The sequence below is a fragment of the Elephantulus edwardii genome, unplaced genomic scaffold, assembly GCF_000299155.1.
Source record: "Elephantulus edwardii isolate Elephantulus edwardi_28Jun2011 unplaced genomic scaffold, EleEdw1.0 scaffold00333, whole genome shotgun sequence".
NCBI classification, from domain to species: Eukaryota; Metazoa; Chordata; class Mammalia; order Macroscelidea; family Macroscelididae; genus Elephantulus; species Elephantulus edwardii.
Genome location: NW_006400083.1, coordinates 325,294 through 346,564, shown reverse-complemented (window position 1 = coordinate 346,564; position 21,271 = coordinate 325,294). Strand labels below are relative to the sequence as shown.

General features: G+C 49.4%; 1 protein-coding gene across 1 annotated transcript in view; it reads left to right on the top strand.

The window, feature by feature from the left end:
• The window catches only part of KIRREL3 (kin of IRRE like 3 (Drosophila)), a 241,687-nt gene that overhangs the window by 193,601 nt on the left and 26,815 nt on the right, over nucleotides 1-21,271 (top strand). The window contains exons 5-9 of the mRNA XM_006901568.1: nucleotides 7,159-7,309; nucleotides 12,364-12,469; nucleotides 17,453-17,601; nucleotides 19,102-19,229; nucleotides 20,166-20,292. Of these exons, the coding sequence (XP_006901630.1) occupies nucleotides 7,159-7,309; nucleotides 12,364-12,469; nucleotides 17,453-17,601; nucleotides 19,102-19,229; nucleotides 20,166-20,292 (661 nt within the window). The remainder of the gene's footprint in view (nucleotides 1-7,158; nucleotides 7,310-12,363; nucleotides 12,470-17,452; nucleotides 17,602-19,101; nucleotides 19,230-20,165; nucleotides 20,293-21,271) is intronic.

Here is a 21,271-nt window from a genome sequence, read left to right as displayed (position 1 = left end):
CTATGAGGTATATTGATTCAGTGATTGGGGTAATAGGGATGGGTGTGTCAGAGACTGTGTGATTGGCACAGGACAGAACAGAGTTTAGGGCTGTTGTACATGGGTCGCTATGAGTCCCAAGAGACTCAACAGCACATAACAAACAACAACAACACCCACTCATGTTCAAGCAACGTGTTGTTCAGCTTCCAAATGTATGGTTTTTTTCTCCTTTATTCTCTTGTTATTAATTTCTAATTTTGTAGCATTGTGGTCTGAGAGAATGCTTTGTATTATTTCTATTTTTTAAAATTTATTTTAGCTTGCCTTGTGACCTAAAATATGATCCATTCAGGAGAATGTTCCATGCACATTGGAAAAGAAGGTATACTGTGTTTTCAGGGGATGAATTAGCCTATAAATATCTATGAGGTCTAGTTGGTTTACTGTGTGGTTTAATTCTTGAGCATCTTTGTTGGGTTTTTTTTCTGGTAGTTCTATCTTTTCTTGAGAGTGGTGTATTGAAGTCTCCAAGTACCATAGTAGTGTTGTCTATTTCCTTTTTCAATTTTATTAATGTTGGTTTTATATATTTTGCAGGTCTTTCATTTGGTGTATAGATATTTATTATTGTTATGCTCTTTTGTTCTATTGGCTCTTTAAGCATTATGTAGTGAACTTCCTTGTCCTTTGTGATGGTTTTTGCATTGAAATTTATTTTATCAGAGATTAATATCACTACTCCTGCTTTTTTCTGGTTGCTATTTGCTTGGTGAATTTTTCCCCACCCTTTTATTTTTATTCTATCTTCATTTTTCGGGTGTGTCTCCTGTAGACAGCATATTGATGGATTTTAGGGTTTTTTTATCCAATCTGCTGCTCTTTTACTCTTCAGTGGTGTGTTCAAACCATTCACATTCAGTGTGATTATTGAAAGGCAGGGTTTTTATTGCTATCATTTTGTTGAATTCTTTTTGATGTTGTTGCTAGTTATTTTGGCCCATCCTGCTTTCTGTGGCACTTCTTTAAGAAGGATGTCTCTCAGTGTTTCCTGCAATGCTGGTCTTGTTTTCAAACTCTCTTAGGTTCTCTTTTTCTGGGAATACCTTGATCTGGCTAATTTTGCTGGGCACAGTATTCATGGTTGACAGTTGTGTTCTTTGAGTGTTTGATATATGTCATTCCACTGTCTTCTTGCTCGCATGATTTCTGCTGAGAAATTGGCACTTGATCTTATCTGCTCTCCCTTTTAAGTTACTCTCTGTTTCTCCCTCAATGCTTTTAGAATTCTCTCCTTATCTTTGGTTCTGGCAAAGTTAACTATGATATGCCTTCGAGTTTTTCTTTTGGGATTTATTCTATATGGTGTTCTCTCAGCTTCTTGAATATATACTCTCTCATTCTTCATTAGGCCTGGGAAGTTTTCCTCTAGTAATTCTTCCACAACTTTTTCAGTGCCTTTACTTGCTTCTTCCTGTTCTGGAATTCCAATAGTGTGCATGTTATTTCTCTTGATGGTGTCCCACATTATCCTTATGGTTTTTTTCTCCCCTCTCCCTTCCTTTTTTATTCTGCTTTTTGCTCTGGCAGATCCGTAGTGACAATTCTATTTTCTATTTCATTGGTTTTGTGTTCCATCTCTTCAACTCTGTTCATGTGTCCCTCCATCATGTTGACAGCAACTGAAACCTTGGACCTTATATTTTGAATCATGTTTTCTTGTTTTTCCAGTGCCTCTAATGCCTCGATTAGTTTTACCTGCATTGTTTTGGATTTTATTTTTTTTTTAAGCTCCTCCTGATTTTTGCTTACAGTGTCCTATAATTCTTCAAGTTTGTTTTTCTCCCATTGAAAATAATCAATCTTTGTTCTTTTAAATTCTGTGTCTGAAAGTTCCATCAGACTTTCTGGCTACAGGAAACCCATTGCTATTGTGTGTGTCTCTTTTGTGGGGTGATATCTTGCTTTGGGCTTGTGTGCTTCTTTCAGGGCATGGCTGTTCTGGAGTGTTTTGTGCCTGAGACAATAGCTGGTTCTTGATCTGATGTCACTTCTCGAGAGGAAAGTTGGGCAGGCACACACGCAAATGCACATATGATGGGTGCATGCACAGACACACACTTAGGCAGTGTCGGGGAGACATGTACACAGATGCACATAGGAGGGGAGTGCAGGGAAGACATCACTCAATTTACCACTGTCCTGCTTGCTCCTGGCAGGTGGGTCTCACTGCAGCTAACTGCAACTTGCTGTGGCTCGCTACTCCCCACTGTGGCTCACTTCACCCCACTGAGGCTTGCTGTACCCTGCCAACACTTGATACACCCTGCTTGCAGGTCTTGCAGCTCTCAAATATCCACGCTGATGCACAACAATGTTTTGAGAAGCACCTATATATTTTTCTCTCTTATTTGTCCCAAGGCCTGCAAGGCCAAGGCCTGACATTAGTTTGTTCCACAAAGTACCTGAGTGAGCACAGAGGAAGTCCATTGTTCCCTTCTGGAAGAGGCTTCTCACCTCTGTCATAATGCCCAGGACCTCCCTGTTGCCTGAGTTAGGGATCCCACATGGTCATGCCTGACAGCAGTTTGTTCCCAAAGTACCTGAATGAGCACAGAGTAAGTCCATTGTTCCCTTCTGGAAGTGGCTTCTTGCCTCCATCGAGATGCCCAGGACCTCCCTGTTGCCTGAGTTAGGGATCCCACTTAGGCCTGACAGCAGTTGATTCCCCAAAGTACCCAAATGACCAAGGAGTGAGACCACACAATATGTGGGCAAGCAGCAAGACCCACTCCTACAATATTTGTTCTTTGTTGAATAACTGATTTGACTCAGCTTAATGTCCTCTAGAATCATCCATGTTATATAGCAGTTCTTGAATTCTCCCGTTACTCTTTGTGTTACATCGTATTCTGTTGTGTGCACATTGTTGTTGTTAAGTATTGTAGAGTTGGAATGGACTCAAAGTTGACCCTCCAGTGGTTTTTCAGAGGCAGTCAACCACACAGAAGATTTCCCACCTTCCTCCAGCGGAGCGAGACTTCTTAATTCAAACTGTGTGCCTTTAGGTTACTAGCACAATTCCTCACCACTAGACCACCAGACTTCATCCATTCACCCATTGATGGACATTTGGCTTCCATCTCTTTCCTACTATATCCAGTATTATTTTGATAGACACAGTTCAATCCTTAACAGATGTCTAGTGATGCTGCCTATGGGGCAGGCTATGGGGCAGTCATATCCCACCCTCTGCTTCCTGCCCTGGGGTCTATGGGGTCCCTGGGGTCCCTTCTCTGCAGAGAGGAATCCCTTCAGCAAACCAGCAAACCACAGGTCAACAGCACTTGGGATTGCCTGAGGGCATCAACTATTCCTTTGCTCCTGGTGCTCTCCCAGGGGGCTCACAATGTGTTCTGGAAAGCTAGTCAATGACCAAATCAGGCCCAGATGTAGAAGAGGAAGAGAGAAAAGAGTCAGCTTCCTGCTCCATCTGCTCTTTCCTCTAATCTCCAGTACAGCTGTCAGGCAGGGATGTGACCCCAATGTGGGGACAGGTGGGAGGATGGACTGCTTTAGCCAGAACTCTACTTCTCACCAGGATCCGGGCTGCTCTTGTCCAAAAAACTGCTGACCCACTCACCACCAGAACCAGGTTATATCAGGGCCCAGGCCTTCCACATGAAGGCCCACTTCCTCCCAGCTTCACTCCACTGAGCCCCACATCCTACATCTCATATCCCATCTGTCCCTTGCTGTCAGGCATCCACTCTGCCTTGTCTTCTCTGTGAATGACACTCCTGTCCTGTAGCACCAGGCTGGGTACCCTAAGGATGAAAGCCAAGGTCAAAGAGCACTGTGCAGCCCACCTTCCTCATACACACCTCATGGAGTAGCAGCAGATCACACTCCCAGAAGCTGTACGAGGAAAAGCAGAGCAATGACTAAAAAGGACACAGAAAGTAGGGGGAGAGGAGGCTGAGGCCAGTTGCCTGGCAATCAGGGCCCTCTCAGTCCACTCCACAGTCCTGCTTGCATATACATGAGCTTCCTGCATTTGGCACCAAGGCTAAATACACCTCCTACACTGTCGCTTGCCCTCAGGCTTCCCATCTCACAGGGCCCAGCCTGGCTGGCTCTCTGCCAAGCTGAGATCTAAAGATCATTCTTTAAGGGGCAGGGAGGCTGCTGCACACATCAGACATCTGGACTCATGTGTACAGTAACTCCACACTAGCCAGCCACACCAGTGGCCACTGCTGAGGCCACTGTCCTGCCAAAAATCAGTAAACGCCCACAAGCAGGACTAAAAGCCACTCCATGGTTTGTACTCCGGTGGCTCATCCCCATTCATATAAGCACACACATAACCAGGCCCTTGACCCATATCTGCACAGAAATGAGAGCACCAGGCCCCCTGCTTCCTCATGATGCTTCCTCAGTGCATCCTAAGTGCAGCCCATCAGGGCTACAGGTCAGCCCAGAACATGCAGAGGAAGTGTCCAAGCAGGACTTGAAGCCTTGACCTTATCCTGCGGTACGCCCCAGGCAACAGAGGCTCTGCTGCTTAACTGGTGAGCTGATTTATTCACTAATGAACTTTTCCAGCTGAAAGTTCGGGGTGTGGTGCCGGCAGCATCCCCAAAGCTAAATTCAGTTAAGGGAGTGGAGAGGAATGGGGCTGTGAAGAAAATGGAGTAAGGAGAGAATGACCTGGAAGTACTTTCAAGGCTTCCTCTGAATGTGAAAAAGTGAAGCAGAGAAAGGCAGCAGGGAGAGCAAAGAGAGGTGTGGAGGTCAGAAAGCCTACAAACAGCCAGAAGAGATCGTTCTGCCTACCTAGCACAGCTCCATCTACCCTCTCCCCAATGTGCCAGTGGCTAAACCCACAAACCCAGCTGTCCTCAGGGCCCCTCTCCCCCCGCCAGGCACAGGGTCCAGGTGGGGCCAGGGTGGGGTGCTGGGCCTTCCCTAGTTCCTCTGCTTTAATGAACACGGCTGTTTTTTCTAATTAGCTGAAACAAACAACACGAACTAGAATTTTCATTTCTCAGAAAAGCGTGAGCCCAAAGTAAATATGTCATTAATCATCAATGAAGGAGAAGGCGCACCCTGACTGGGGAGGGCAGATGGGCCAAGGACCTAATTAGAAGCAGCAGAGGGGAGCTGGCTCCCTCCTACCAGCACCCTACTGGGTTAGATCAATGGGGTGCTTCTATGTAGTCAGACATATATGCAAATGGTTTCTGTTCACACAAAGGAAAAAAAACTGGGAAGGATATGGAAAGACCATGCAGCCCATCACCCTTCCCCTGTCCCTCTTACCCACACTGCCTGCCCCTCCCACACCCAGGTCTTATTTCATCAAGGAGACTGTTCTTGTTCACACCCCAATATCCATATGAGGTCCACGCTGTGCAGACCCAGAGGGGCCCCATGTCCATTGTGCAGGCTGGAAGGGGCCCTGGGTCCACGCGGTACACGGCAGGCCTTGAGGTGTCAGGTCCACATGGTCCAGACCGTGAGAGACCCTGCATCCACGTGGTCCAGACCGTGAGAGACCCTGCATCCACGTGGTGCAGGCCGGGAGAGGGTCAAGTCCATGCAGTGCAGGTCTTGAGGGGTTTGGTTCACACATGCAGGCTGGGAGGGGCCCTGGATCCATACAGTGCAAGCTAGTAGGCACCCTGTGCCCTTGTCAATGCCAGACAGGCGAGGAGGCTGTGGCTTCCAGAGGGCCTGGGTGAAACTTTGCATGCCCCTTGCTGGGCTCCAGGACAGTGCCAACACCAGCCCAGCAACACACTCCTCATTGAGCAACAGAAAATTTACCCAGTTAGCTAATCAGACCTGCCGCTGACATGTACAGAACCAGAACCAGGGCTTGAGTTTTAGAGGGACATGATCACTGCCCTGCTTTGTGACCTCTGGAATTCCACAGGCTGACTTTGCCTAACACAGGAGCAGGATGTGCTGTTCTGGATAGAGACCCAGCCTGTTTTGATGCTGTAGGCCACACCTGTGAGCAGGGATTCTGATACTCTGCCCATTCATCTACCCATCTGTCCTGTTTGGTAGACACTATAACCACCCTCAACATCTCAGAAGCTGTAAAGCGGCTCTGGGGCTCAATGTGCATGCCTGAGTACTAACCCCAGTTCTGCCCAGCAGATGCCTAACTTTCTGTGAACTTGTTTTCTCTCCCAGATGGAGACCATGCCCTGTGTCTTACAGGGTCCTAGTTACTTACTATCTATGAGATTTCTGCTTATGTGAGGAATCTATACATGGATTCCCTGGCTCCAACCAGAACAAGATGGGGCTGCACCGCACATTTGCTGGAGGAAGTCCAGTGCTTCCTGGGACCAGCAGATACCCATCCCAGCCTGGATGTGGCCCTCCCACTCACAGCACATGCTGCCCTGACCACCTCCGAGCTCAGGATGCAGTCACCAAACTGCTGGGAGCTTTAGCAGGAACTAGCTGAAGACTAGTTCTAGCCACAGCCTCAGATGGAAATCGGGCCAAGATCTCTAGGTCTCAGATTGTTCACCAGAAAAAAAGAAGATGGGAGCACAATCTACCTGTGGTTGCTGGGGGTTCTGATGAGGCAGAATGTGAAATCATTTAGAAAGGATAGTCTATTGATAAAGCTATTTAGAAAGTCATTGATTCTGCCCAAACACCCTCCTCCTGCAGGACCTCAGGGCCCTGCTATAGGCCCCAGGACTCACTGGAGGCAGGAAAAACCAGTGCTCGCAAGTCAAGGCCCCCAAATGCACAAAGATTGGGATTAGGGTTTTCAGTGGCTGGTTTACCATGACTTTCTTCTGAAGGGTACGTGTAGACTTGAACTTTCATGAAAGCATTGGCTATTTGCAATACCCAGGGCTCAGGGACATACTATCCATGAGTCCCTGTCTGCACAGGGCCATGGCCTGCTGCTCTCATACTTTGGACACCATCCAGATGATCTTCATACACAATAGGAAGCCTTCTGGTATGTTATCCTGCAATGACTTAGTGCTCCGCCAGACCAGGGAGACCAGAGGGAGCCCAGCCCTGCACCCCTGGGTGCAGAGAGCCTCTTGAGCTGGCTCACTTCCTGCTCTCTTGTCCCTCGCTGAGTCTGTACCCTGGACCAAGTGACATGGTACCTCTTTCCGTCACCACCCATAGACCCTGCTTCGAGATGGCAAGCGCGAAAGCATTGTGAGCACCCTCTTTATCTCCCCCGGCGACGTGGAGAATGGGCAGAGCATCGTGTGCCGTGCCACCAACAAAGCCATCCCCAGTGGCAAGGAGACATCCGTCACCATTGACATTCAGCGTGAGTACTCGCCCTGCCTGGCCTATTCCAGTCAGTCCAGTGTGGAGCCGCCTGGCACCACAGTCAGGGACTCAGGGAAAGGGAAGGGCTGGTCCTGAACAGCCCTTCACAAGCCACATCCCAACTTCTTAATTCACCCATACCCACCCTGCAGGCTGTGTAAGAGTAAGAGAGGGCTTCAAGCTTGTCATGATGGTCACATCAAGTAAAAATATCATACGAGGCCAGCCTTGTCCCAGCCGTAGTACCAAAGCCAGAGATCAAACTATCTGCCATCAAGTAACCCCATGTGTGCAGAGAAGAGCTGTGCTCTATAAGATCTTTTGTAAGATACAGATTTGCCTCCCAGAACTCCATCTCAGGAGATCTCATGGTTGGGCCCCAGGCTGCCTGGCCACCAGCTGGCCCCACACTTCCCTCCCTTGGAAAGGAAGCGAGCCAGTGTGCATAGCACTGCACCTGAGGAGGGCGTGGTATGGCCTCCCTTGTGGAGGGGTGGCATTAAGATGGGAGAAAAAGGAGCTCGATGTTTATTAAGCTCTCACTGTGCTCATTCACAGCAATCATTTGGAGAAGTTATTTGGGATGGTGGAAGTACCAGAAGGTTGACTAGCAGCTCATAGATTCAAATCATTCTCCTATGGTTGCAGTACAATGCCAAGGCCACATGGGCTTTGAACCTAGCCTTTCCAAGCATCGTGGTAGCCCAGTTCTACAGTCACACAGTCAGCACCCAGCCAATGGCATGGCTATGATTCATACTAACAATGGAATTGCTTCAAAGCTCCACCTGATGGGCTCTAGACCCCCAGATGTGACAGCTGAGTCACTGAGGAAGTCTTTGTTGTCATTATCTTGCCACCAGTCACTCACCCTCAACCCCTCTCATTAAAGGAGAGCTGTTACCAGAACAAGACTAGGGTGATGTAGATGCCTAGGGCAATTAAGGAAGCACTTAAATTTAGGGTCAAATTTAGTAGGGTCACCCTTGCAAGTGAGATCCTCTTTAATTTTGCACCCTAGACCTTCCTTCCTCCCCACTTGTCAGGCACCAACCTTGTACACCCTGCAGAGGTAACCCTCTATGGGCCAGAGCAGTTGGGCCCAGCTATTGAAAGGAAGCATTGTGCATGGATATTAGTGAGCCAGAAAGGCTTCCCCACTGCTGAGCCAGAGGAGCCCACACTTGTCCCTTTACCCTTTGGGCCTCTGGTGATTGACTCATTGGTGTCTTCGTCTTCCGGTCTAAAGTGTACCAAGAGTTAGGGCTCAGTGTCTCCATACACAAGCCAAATTGGGGAGGAATGACTGTGGGACACGCAGGACACCTAAGCTAGACTTCCAGTCCCAGCTTCTGTAACTACCCCTCTCCCTTTCCCCCCACCCCAGCCTAGCCCATGGACCAGTCACAGAATCCCATACAGAAAGCACAATCTTAACTGATGCCCCATCAAAGCAGCCTGATCCTTGGCTGACAGAGCTGGGGAGACAAAGTGTACTCCAGACACACCAAGGCCCTCCTGTCAATAGCAGCCCACTGACTGGTAGGACCCCCTAGATGCAACCAGATGACTGTTTTAACAGTGCCACAGCGCCCATAGATGACGGGTTCTGCAGGGCTCAAGGCCTTTGCTGGCTCTCTTTCTGTGATGTCTTAGCCGCATCAGGAAGGGGCATTGGGAATGAAGTCAGTGTCAGCATTGGGACCCACGTGCCTGGCCTCCTAATGGCCCTGTTTTGAATTGGGGCTTCACTTGCTATGCCACTTTGACCAGGTTGTTTAAGCTCCATGTTTCCTCATTTGTAAATGGAGATTATAATGCTTACTTGACTCAAACCTCAAAATTTTATTGTCGAATAGGAACCAAATCATGGCAGACCCTCCAGCAAGTTCTTGGAGGCTGTAAATTGCATGGGAGAAGCTTGTCCGTCCTTCTCCTTTAGAGCAGCTCATAGATTCAAATCATTCTCCTATGGTTGGCAGCACAATGCCTTAAATCAGATAAAGCTCTTAACACACCTGATACAATTAAATTCCAGCTATGACCATACCCACTGTCCTCCCTTCCATGAATCCACAAACTGTCCTTGAGTGTCCCCACAATCCAAACTGGAGAGAGGCCTTTAGCCACTTGTCTCAAGCCTCTTCCCTGGTCTGGGGGGTGTTTACATGCACCTGCCAAGCAAAAACACAGATCACCTCTCCCTCTGCTGCCTTCCACTCATTGATCCCCCACTGTTTGCAGTGAACACTGTGGGCTGAATCAGAACTGCCTTTGCAAACCTGCTCATTTTCTTAATCAATCAAGAAGCATCCAAGCTCAGCAAAAGAACATTTGTTGTTTGTTTCTTTTGGTCTTTATATGTTACCCAATGGAAGACAAAGCCCCCAGATTGAGTAATGGGAGAGAAAGATTAACACGCCCATAGCCTCCCCACATCTGGAATCCATATCCAGCTGCCAAGTTTCAAATGGACATGCAAAAAAATCATTGAGTCATTTGGTTTTTCTCTTTTCCCACCCCTTCCTTGATACGATGCTTCTCCTGAAAGCACACACAGACTGCGGATGAAAATGCTAACAGGGTCTCAGCTGTAACATCTGTTCAATGTGATCTTAGCTCCACCAGCTACATCAAAGCTGCCCTCCTTCAAGTTATGCAGCCAACATCACAAGTGGGATTAAAATCACGTTTAATACTTGGATATGACAGACACTCAGGAGCCCAGCTGACTCCAGAAAATTCATATTCTGCACACACAAAGGAGAGACCAGGAGGAAGGGATGGAGGTGCCTGGGCAGGGGGTGGTTGCAGGGGAGCCTGGTGGGTGGGAAAGCCTCAGGGGTCTTCTGAGCACCTACCAGTAAAGGCTGGGCAAAAAGGACATGACAAGGCATGGGGGAGATGAAGGAGGAAGGTGACATCCACAGGCTAGCCTGAGAAGACAAGGACACAAGGGAAGGGAAGGTCCTCCCATTGTGTGATCAGTGAGGATGTCCTCACCATTACCACTGCCCACCAGCTGGTAGAGTCTGTCCTCTAAATACACTGTAATGAGATAGTTGCTTTGACAGTTCACATGGCAGATTCTGCCACTTTCAAGGCCTTCACTACCCTTGCTTTCCTAGGATGCCTCAACCACACTCTGCCTTTCAAAGTCCCATTGCTTCGGAAAGGACACTCAGGAGAGGGCTGGCCTTCTGGGACTGTCTCTTAGGTCCTATGGAGGGTCTCCATACTCTACTGAACTGACACCGTCACATTCTCAAACAGGAGTTTGATGGAGGCTTTCACCTCCTCCATGCTGAGCTTCAGAATATTTTTTTGTTTGTTTGTTTGTTTTTTCACTGTTCCTCCACTCTCTCAAGTTTATTTACAAAATTTGAACCCAAATTCAAACAAATTCTTTCCATTTCCCTCATCCCCCACCCACCAAATTGTACAATCCAGTGATTAATCTCTTCATTCCCCTGCACATCCCTCTGCTTCCAGCCTCTCCCACTCCTCTATCCTTATACTCATTTTCCAACAATGGTTTTATACAATATTTATCCTTGTGGGACTTTGTTCACCCAGCTTCAGAATATTTTAAGGACATTGGTCCAACAGCACTATCTCCATGCCTTCAGACACGCTTCTGCAGACTCCTGAAGCTGTACATGCCAGGTCCTCCCTAGGTCTCTGTGGCGCCATAACTAGAGAGCCCAGCATGCACAGAGCAGACAGGAGCTCCTGTGCAGACTTCCCAGAAGCTTGTGGTCTTCTTTGTGTGGAAATGGGCTTCAATTGGGGGGTGGGTGCAGAGCTCACAGTCATAGCTCTCCTGCAAGATGAGCTCTTGTCACTGTTAAATGCCACACTTATCTTTGTGGTCATTTGAATTATACTTCAAAACCTGAGATTGAAGTCACTTCCCCATAGGAAGACAGGCAAGCAGAGGATCCCAGATCTATGGACCTCCTGGAACTGGACCTGAGCTAATTTCAGGGAAACATTCCAGCACATTGCACTTCCTGCTATTCAGGACATGCCTCTTCGTCCCCTGTCTTCACTAGGATCTGCAATTACAGTGAGCGCCTCCCAGTCTCCAGAGATACCAGTTCCAGGAGAGGCTGGCTTGGAGCAGAGCTGAAGTTGTGGATGGGACCACCTGGGGACTCAGTGCAGGGCAGGGCAGGACACAGTGCACCCTCCTGGTTGATGCTTTCGTGGATCCTTTGAGGGGATCTAAGCCCACAACATCCTCATGAGCATGCCGTGGTTTGTTCTGCCCACTGGAAGGAATGCCAGGAGATCAGCCACGGTCATGGGACCCAGCTGCCCTCATCACTCAATGTACAACTAAAGCCAGCTTGCTTGCCAGAACAGGACCAGGGAAAAGATGAGACTGGCTGTCTCATGTCTCCTGGGGCTGAGTCCTAGGGGGCTGGGCCACTGGGAGCCAGAATCTGGAGTGTGGCCACTTTGAGAGAGTCAGAGGGTGCTCTCTCAAGCACAGAGGGCCTAGGCTGACAGCGCGTCCTCTGGACTGAGTTTCAACCACCCAACTCCTGGCCTCCACTCCACTATTACAGCCCTTGGTCCTCTCCATCCGCCACTGTAGCCCTTGACTCTCTCTGTTTGCCCTCTCCATCTGCCACTGTTGCCCCTAGCCCTCTCCATTTCTGTATGGCTGTCATTCTTAGTATCTATATGTCTGGTCTTCTCCTTGACACCTGTCATTTCTGTCTCAATCAGCATTGTCGCCTTCAGTCTTTTATTTGTCTGAAAGATTAGTCTGAAATCTTATATTCCTGCCTCAACTTAGCTCTCTCCTGGCGTGTTTATTCCAGTTCAAAAGCAAGGATCAGGGAGGGAGCCCCAGACTGACTGTCCAGTGCAGGTTCTTCCTGCTGAGGCCCAAGCACTCTACGGAACTCCGGAGCTGTGGCTGCTCTGAGGGTCCCTGGGGTAGCCTCTGCCTTCCATGCCACCAGAGAGGTTTCCCTGTCTCGCTTCTTTTTGAACCGTGGATAGGCTCCCCAAGCTCCTCTGAACCTCTTCTCTCTGCAGACCCTCCACTTGTCAACTTATCTGTGGAGCCACAGCCAGTACTAGAAGACAATGTTGTCACATTCCACTGCTCAGCAAAGGCCAACCCAGCTGTCACCCAGTATAGGTAAGAGCAAGCACGCCTGCGTCCGTACTCCACCTCCTGACCCCTCTACATCACCCCACACTCTGGGAAATTACCGCACTACTGGAATCAAGCCCAGTGCTGGGGTTTACAACATATCTCCCCAGTCATGGCCAGGTGGGGTGCATGCTCCCCTCCCACCTTCCTCCATCCTCCTCCTCTCTCTCAGACCTTCCACTCGGATGTCTTTCCTTATTTCTGAGAAGAGGCAGGAATCACAGAAAGTTAGGTGATTGATAATATCAGACGTGAGATTCTAAATCTGCTGGAGAATAGGCTGGCAGGGTATCCAGTCCTGCTCAGATGCCTGGGGTAGTCCTTGCACATGGCTTTGTGCTGCTCACTCTCACAGTAAAGCCCTCCTGTTCTCATGTGCTGTGAGGGAGGTTCTTCAAGGCAAGAGCAGTCATTTAGTTGCTCCAGTTCTCAGTGTTTGACCAACACCAGCGACAGTACACAAGGGCTGAGTGAACAGCTGCACACACAGGGCCATACCCCTGGTGCCTTCCTGCCTGGCTCTGTCATCACCACAGCTCAGACTGGAGGGCTGACTCAAGACACTCGCCCAATTGGACCAAGGACACTCCATCCATCATCTCAGGATGCCCACATTATGCAGGGGGTGGGGGGGAAGTCTGCTTTAAAGCTCCATAGCTAGACAGGGCTCTTGGGCTCTTTCTGCAGCCCAGGCCCTTAGGTGGTGAAGACCACACTGTGGTAAGGGGTGGCCCTTTCTGCTGTAAAGCCAGGTTGTTCATTTGCAGCATCAGTAAGTGTCTGAGATGCTAATGATTCTAGGCTTTTAGCTGTCAGCCAGCCTTGAGGAATGGGGAGCAGAGGACACAGACATTACTGTAGCCCCAAGATCAGGCAGAGAGGAGATGGGCCCAAGGAGGTGGCCCAGGGTAGAGGGTGGCCCAAGGTAGAGAGAGGACCAAGATGGAGAGTGGCCCAGGGTGGAGTATGACCCAGGGTGGAGGGAGGACCGAAGTGGAGGGTGATCCAAGGAGGGCAGCCCAAGGTTAGAGGGCAGCATCCAGAGGCTCTCACGCTGGGCAGAGGCAAGGCCACCCTGGAGATGTGGTGTCCAGCAAGATGTAAGGTCTCTATCTCGAAGTCTATGTCAAATAAACTAAAAGACCTCTGGTTGAACTTCCCATTGGCCTGGAGGTAGAGGAAAAGATTCAGTGACTTGAGAGGTCCTCCGAGCATGGAGCGGAGCACAGTGGGACTCCAGTCTCCCTTGAGCAGTGCAGCCCAGAGGCTCATAAGGCTCGCAGGGCAGGTGTGGTTTGGCCAGGAGCTGGCACCTGCCTGGAAGTGACAGGACTTTTACCTTGCACCTCCAAGCCCTGGTCCTTCCCAGTGTAAGTTTGGATGCTTCCAACTCTGCCCACAGTCCCCACATACCAGGTATGAGATGCCCAGAAAACACCTCTGATGCTAATTTCCCAGGCCAGCCTTCCACACCCACAGACCACCTGAGCATATGTATCTCTGCCCTCAGGCACCTCCAAGAAGACCCAAAGGTACAGAGCCTCCATGTCTCTTCCACTCATTTGTTCCTGCCTCTTGAGGCTCCACATCATCTTAGAGCTATCAGAAAGCTTCAGGAGGGCAGTTCACCCATCTCCTTAGCCATGGGCCTGGACCCTACAGCCCACACTTGCCTTCTGGCCTGCAGGGCAGGTTGAGTAAACACCCTTGAGACTCAGACTGCTGGGTCTGACTCCCAAGGTCACCAGCATCACATAAATGTGGAGGGATGGGTAAATGAAAGGGGAAAGATTCGGTGTGAAAAACAATGTATACCAGCTTTATGAATTTTGTATGTAAACCAGTGTAAAATTTTTTTTAAAAAGCTCCTCAATAAGGATGCTAAGAAAGAGTATAAATTTGTTTATGGACAAAATCATAAAGCAAATGTGCACATTAATGACAGTGACTAAAGGTGATAGGAGTTTAGAAGTTAATAATACTGTTCATCGAACTTTTAGTTGTTGTTTTTGTTGTTGTTGTTGTTATGTGCTGTTGAGTCACCTGCAACTCATAGCGACCCTATGTACAACAGCCCTAAACCCTGCTCTATCCTGTGCCAATCTTATTGTCTCCAATACACCTACCCCCATTACCCCAGTCACTGAATCAATCCACCTCATAGAGGGTCTTCCTCTCCTGCACTGTCCTTCCACCTTCCCAAGCATGATGACATCCTTCTCCAAGGACCAGTCCAAAGTATGTCAGACGAAGCTTCAGAATCTCTTCCTCCAAGGAGCAGCCTGGTTTAACCCTCTGTAGGTCATTCATTGTCTTAGCAGGCCAGGGTATATCCAATAGGCTTCTCCAACACTACAACTCAAAGGCATCAATTCTCCTTCTATCCTCCCTAGTCACTGTCCAACTCTCTGACACATAGCAAGTGATTGCAAAGACAATGGCCTGTATCAGACGCACGTTAGTCTCCAGAGTGACACCATTGTTCTTCAGTACTTTGGAGAGGTCCCTAACAGCAGAATTTCCCATCGCAATACATCTTAATTTCCTGGCTACTGGTGCCAAGAGTGTTGACTGTGGAGCCAAGCAAACTAAAGCTGTTAAAGTCTCAATCCCTTCACCTTCCATCATGATGCTGCCAATTGGCCCAATGGTGAGAATCTTTGTCTTCTTGATATTGATCCTCAATCCATATTGAAGGCTACAGTCCATGACCTTCTGCAGCAAGTGCTTCAGGTCCTCCTCAGTTCCAGCAAGCTGGGTTGTGTCATCTGCATAACATAGATTATTGATGAATCTTCCATCAATCCTGATGCCACATTCTCCTCATAGAGACCAGCCTCCTGGATAATCTGTTCTGCATACAGGTTGAAAAGGTATGGAGATAGGAAACATCCCTGGTGTACACTCTTCCCAGTTTTGAACCATACAGTGTTTCCTTGCACTATTCTGATGACTGCCTTTTTAGTCAGGAATATTTTTTTAAAAAAAAAAGATATTCATAAGTAAACAACCAATCAGAGTGCATGCAAGCTGGCTGCCAGGTACACTCAGGTGTCCCTCCTGAAGCCAACACAAGGATAGTGCCCATCCCGTGCCCAGCCGCCTGTTCTTACCATGGGTAAGACAGTACTGGATTGTAGCCGTCAAAGCCCTCAGCTCACAAGTGTTCTGGAGAAAAGTGAGTGTTATCCACAGTAGGATTTAAGCAGAAGAGCGCCCTCACACATGCACACCCACATCTTCTCACAAGCACATGTGCACACACCCTCCCCCCTCACCACTGCACATGCCCACGTGCACACACTCACATATGTGCACACACAGCTGCAGGCCCAGCACTGCTCCACACAGAGTGGCTTCCTGCTCACTGACCTATGTAGTACCTACCCTGCCCCAGACAGGTTAAGACCAGCCTAGGGCTTTCCTGTCTTCTCCAAGAGGAGTACCAACAGCTTGCCCACCTATCCCACCCTGGCAACCAGGACCTTGAGAAGCAAAGCCAGGCTGGGAGGACAGAGGCTGGGCAAGACAAAGACCCAGTGCCACCCTAGAAAGGTTCTCTAGGAGTGGGATCCCATGAGTGGCTACCCTGGACCCTAGTGAGAACAAGAGAAGTGAGAGGACTGGCCAGGGGAACCTCACCCCCAGACGTCTTCCCCCATAGTCTGGATGGTGGAGCACACCTTGAACGAGGTCCCCACAGTCATGAGTTTGTCCTCTGCACCAGGACACTTGGTGCAGGACCAAAACAGAGCACAGTGCAACAGCCATGCTCTCATGAGATTTGGCATTCTCCTCAACAGCTGCCTGCCCAGGTGCAGATTGCAGCCCCCTCCCTCCAGAGACCTCACCTAGCAGAGGCCTCACCAACCAGAGGCCCTGCGGACTGCGGGCTGACCAGCTGGCGAAAGCCTCCAGGGCTGCTTGGGCAGTGGTAGGGAATGAACTAGGTCCTGAAAACAGGTGCTAGAAATCTAATTCCTGTGCTTGAGCATGTAATCCCATTAGGAAACAGGATTTTACAGCTAGTAAGGTCACATTAGGCTGTGTAATTAAGCCAGTCACCTTTGAGATATAAACTGAACTGATTTATTGGAGAAGGAAGCAGAGAGGGCAGAGTGATGATGATCAGCAAAGACCCAAGGAACAAAAGCTGAAGCCCCCAGGACCTTCCTCCAGAGCTGACGGGGAAAGGCTTTTGGTCGGCAGCCCACAAATAATAACTCATTACACTATGAGGGTTCCTTTTCTTTATCACCTTAAGGGTCAATAGAATAATGTGTACCTGTTCTATTCTACCTAAACAAATTCTTAAAGACTTGGGAGCAAATTTCATTCACAACCTGCCTATGTTCTATGAGCATTCCCTCCTCTAACCTTTGTATTTTATTGCCTCTACATCACTGAGGTATATTGATTCAGTGACTGGGGTAATAGGGATGGTTGTGTCAGAGGCAGTGCAATTGACGCAGGACAGAGCAGAGTTTAGGACGGTTGTACATAGGGTCACTATGAGTTGCAAGTGACTCGATAGCACATAATAACAACAACATCATCACTAAAAGGAAGTTCTGGTGGCCTATTGGTAAGAAGTCACGCTGCTAACCCAAAGACACATGGTTCAAATCCACCAACTGCTCCACAGAAGAAAGATGGGCCTCAGAGAATCCCCTAGAGGTTTAGCTATGACTCAATGGTACATAACAACAGAGCATACGCCCTGAATTTGGACTTTTAACCTCCTAAACTGTGAGAAAATAAGTTTGTTTGCCAAAATCATCTGCATGTGTTGTCTCTGCTCTAGCAGCTCTAGGTAACTCAGGCGCTGGAAACAAAGCCATGCCTCCGGGCCAGGGCGACACGTTTCAGTCCCTGTGGGCTGGTGCTTCCAACCCTACAAAGATGTTCCAGTGGAGGGATTCCTAGGCCATTGGAGGGCCACACTAAGCCACAAGGCCTCTGTTGTAGGTGGGCCAAACGGGGCCAGGTCATCAAGGAGGCATCCGGGGAGGTGTACCAGACCACGGCAGACTATACATACTTCTCAGAGCCAATCTCCTGTGAGGTTACCAATGCCCTGGGCAGCACCAACATCAGCCGCACCGTGGATGTCTACTGTGAGTTCTGGGGGATGGGGCAAAGCAGAGAGGGGCTTCAGGGGACTATGCTGGGCTCCCCTCCACAGCACAGCACAGTGTTTCAGCCCTGTGGCTGGACACGTGACAATATATAATAGCTTCCTGGTTCACTCTGACCTCAGAGGGTTAGGATTCCAACCCTCCACCCTTGGGATTAGGGGATGAGAGTGCAGGTTCACAGAGCCAGCAGGTCCAAAGAGAATTGAAGCAACTGTGCTCCCCCACCCAACAAGGTACACACTCATTAAAGGGACCCAGGCCTCTGTGTCCTCCTTGTCCCCAATGAAGGTCTACAGGGGCTCACAAGGCACATTCTCATTAAAGGGTCTCAGGCCTCTGAGTCCTCCTCCTCGTCCCCGCTGAAGGCCTACAGGGCCCACAGCCACACACCATAATCAAGCCACCCCTCCAGTACATCAGTGGGACTCACTCACCACCACCCACCATCCACAACATCGCAGGCTTCTGTGTGGGAAATGTCCTTTACAGTTTGAAAGGCACTTTTTAAAAGTTGAGTTAAAGTTTACAAATCATAATGGTTTTCATTCAATAAACCATGCTTCCTAACATTATCATGATTTATTATAATTGTTTTATAACATTAATTGCAATCAATTAGTGGCTCATCAAACCTGAAAGGCACTTTTCCAAACTCTTTGTATGAATGCCATCCTCTTACCCTAGCTTCACTGAAAATGCCCTTGTTCCCTCACCTAGCACGGGACAGCTCTTCATCCACCCCACATCACACGCATTCCATTCTCCAATCATTGCAGGTCGCCACACTCTCCGTTCTCCAGTGGTCAGGGGTCTTCTCACACTCTCCGGTGGTCATGGGTCCTCTAACATTGCCCAGTGGTCGGGGGTCCTCTCATATTGCCTACTCTCCCATGGTTTGGGGCCCTCTCACACTCTGCATTCTCCATTGGGTAGGATCCTCTTATGCTCTCCATTGTCCAGTGGGCAGTTCTCACCTGACACCCCTGCTCGCTGACTTCCCCAAGGCCTATGGTTGAGGGTGCTGGAAGCCCCATACATGCTATCACCACTTAGGAGCAGTGTGGGAGAGATGGGACCCATGCCCAGTTTCATGTTTACAAGAAAGGTGGGAAGGAGAGAGCAAGAGAGAGGAGTCTCAGAGCCTGAGGTGGTTTTAGGGGGTGTTGTCCCCTCTTCTCCACTCTGCCTCACTGTACAGGGTACCTCCCCAACATCCTGAAGCCAGGTGGGATCAGAACAGAGGGGATGAAGTGGGGGATCCCAGACAACCTCAGAAACTGGGCCAGCACTGCCCACTCTTGTGAGAGGACCCAGGCCTCTAGACACAGGACTTGAGGGGGTGGGGGAGCTGTAATGGGTGGTGTTGACACAAGGACCCCACCGCCACTCTTCCTCCAGCTATGGTGGCGACTGGGGGAGCAAGGAGGGCTTTCAAGCTGCCACCCACCCTAACCCTGTTTCCCCTTTCTCTCACCACAGTTGGCCCCAGGATAACCACGGAGCCCCAATCCCTGCTGGTGGACCTGGGCTCAGATGCCATCTTCAGCTGTGCTTGGACAGGCAATCCCTCCCTCACCATTGTCTGGATGAAGCGGGGCTCGGGTGTGGTGAGTCCCCCTCAACCTCACAGGGCCTCTAAGACTGGGGGATGTCCATACACCTTAAAGTCAGCCATAGGAAGAAAGGGGACCCCCCCAGACTTCCACATGTACCACTCAGCCCTGTGGGGCACCTTACACCATTGTGGTTTTGCATGAGCCTGACATGCAGGAATGCAGACCCCTGGAACCTACAGGTTCCCAGCATCCCCCAAGGAATTAAGTTTTAGCCTTAAGTAAGCATCACTGTCTGTTATTCTTTTAAGATGTTTGCTGTTTCCAGTATGCATGAGGGCTGTAGGGAGAAGGGGAAGTGGAAGCCAGGGAAAGGAAGGCAGATAGAAGCAGAAGGAAACGGCTTTGACATAGCTTGTCGTGTGCCAGACACAGCCCTACACCCATTACAAGACCAGAAAGACCATAGCTTGCAGTTATTTTTAGGTTGGGCCAGGATTCAAACTCTGACCTAGCTAATGCCAAAGTTGGTTCTTCTTTTCATCACCCTGAACTAGAACCCAAAGGGATACTGACAATGACTCAGGAAAGTATCAAGGTCATGTGGACAGCCTTAGGGAGGTCACACCATCATGAGGACAGGAGGTATTAGGACACCTCAGCGCTCCTGTTACTAGCTGCCATCAGGTGACCCCATGCCCAGGGAATCGAAGCCCCGCAGATCCTGTGCCCTCTCATGACTGGCTGAAAAGCAGACTATTGCGAGTCATAGGGTTTTCATTGGCTGATGTTCAAAAGTGAGCATCAGGCCTTTCTTCCTAGTCTCCTTGTCTAGAAGTTCTACAGACCTCTGTTCAGCATGATAACAATGCTTGGGCCCGTGCTGACAGAGAAGTGGTGGCTGTGTGGAGGTGCATTGGCTGGGACTACAAATCAGGGTGGAGAATCATGTCACTGAGCTGCAACTGTCACCCTGCCCACTTCTCCTAGGTCCTGAGCAATGAAAGAACACTCACCCTGCATACTGTACGCCAGGAAGATGCTGGAAAGTACGTGTGTCGAGCCGTGGTGCCCCGGGTGGGGGCCGGGGAGCGAGAAGTGACCCTGACTGTCAATGGTGAGACCCTATGGCTAGGTTGGGGGGGGGGGCAGGGGAGGAGCTCAGGAACCCTGGACACAGCATTTGCCTTGGGCTTGTTCCTTACTACCATCTCCCACTGTGGACCAGTAGCAATGCTTTCTACTCTTCTCATGCCTATGGGAGCCCAGCCGAGGTGGGCAGGCCAGAGTGCCTTCTCTGGTGTCCCCATCACCTCCAGGTATAGGTAGTGAAGATGTCATGAATGGCCTGTGGTTAGGTCAGAAGAGGTGCAGTGCAGACAGTTCTTACTCAGCCCTTGCGTTAGCATGAGCCTTTTCAGCCATCCCAAAGTTGCACATGCAGTGAGAAAAGGTGATTGTGATAAAAAAAAATTGTTGACGTAGGGGTTGGTTCAATCATTTCCAAGTGAAGGCAGAAATGTCTGCCATTACAGCACAGATAAGAGCTGTCCTGAAGTCTGTGAGTTCCACACCTGCCTGCATCCCTTGCTTCTGTGTGACCTTCTTAGTTCACACTAAGATGGACCTGATGAAATGTATAAAGGAGCTTCACTGTTCCTGCAGGGCACACAGTCTGAATCTACAAGCTGCTCCATGGAAGAAGGATGGGTAATCTTCTCCTGTGTGATTAACTACCCCGAAAACCTGCTGAAGGGTCAGTATGGGTCAGTTATGATTTTACGGCCCTTAACAACAGCAGAGAAGGCTCAGAGGGTCACTGAGTGGTCAACATAAACAGCTGCTCACCTTTTTGATTATTCAAAGTCACCTGGCCTGGTGGGAAATGTAAGGGGTGTGTCTGTGGCTCCTGGCTGGGTCTTCACATTGTGTTAGACCAAGGCCTTCCCATGAGACCAGGTGAAATAAGAGCAATTACAGCAGCAGGGTGAGCTCTCCCTGAGGAGGGGGCTACCAGATGCCTGTTAGATGCAGGGGATGGGGGGTCAGAGCAGAACTGCATTATAGGATGTAGAAGGTCATGGCAAGTTGGGACC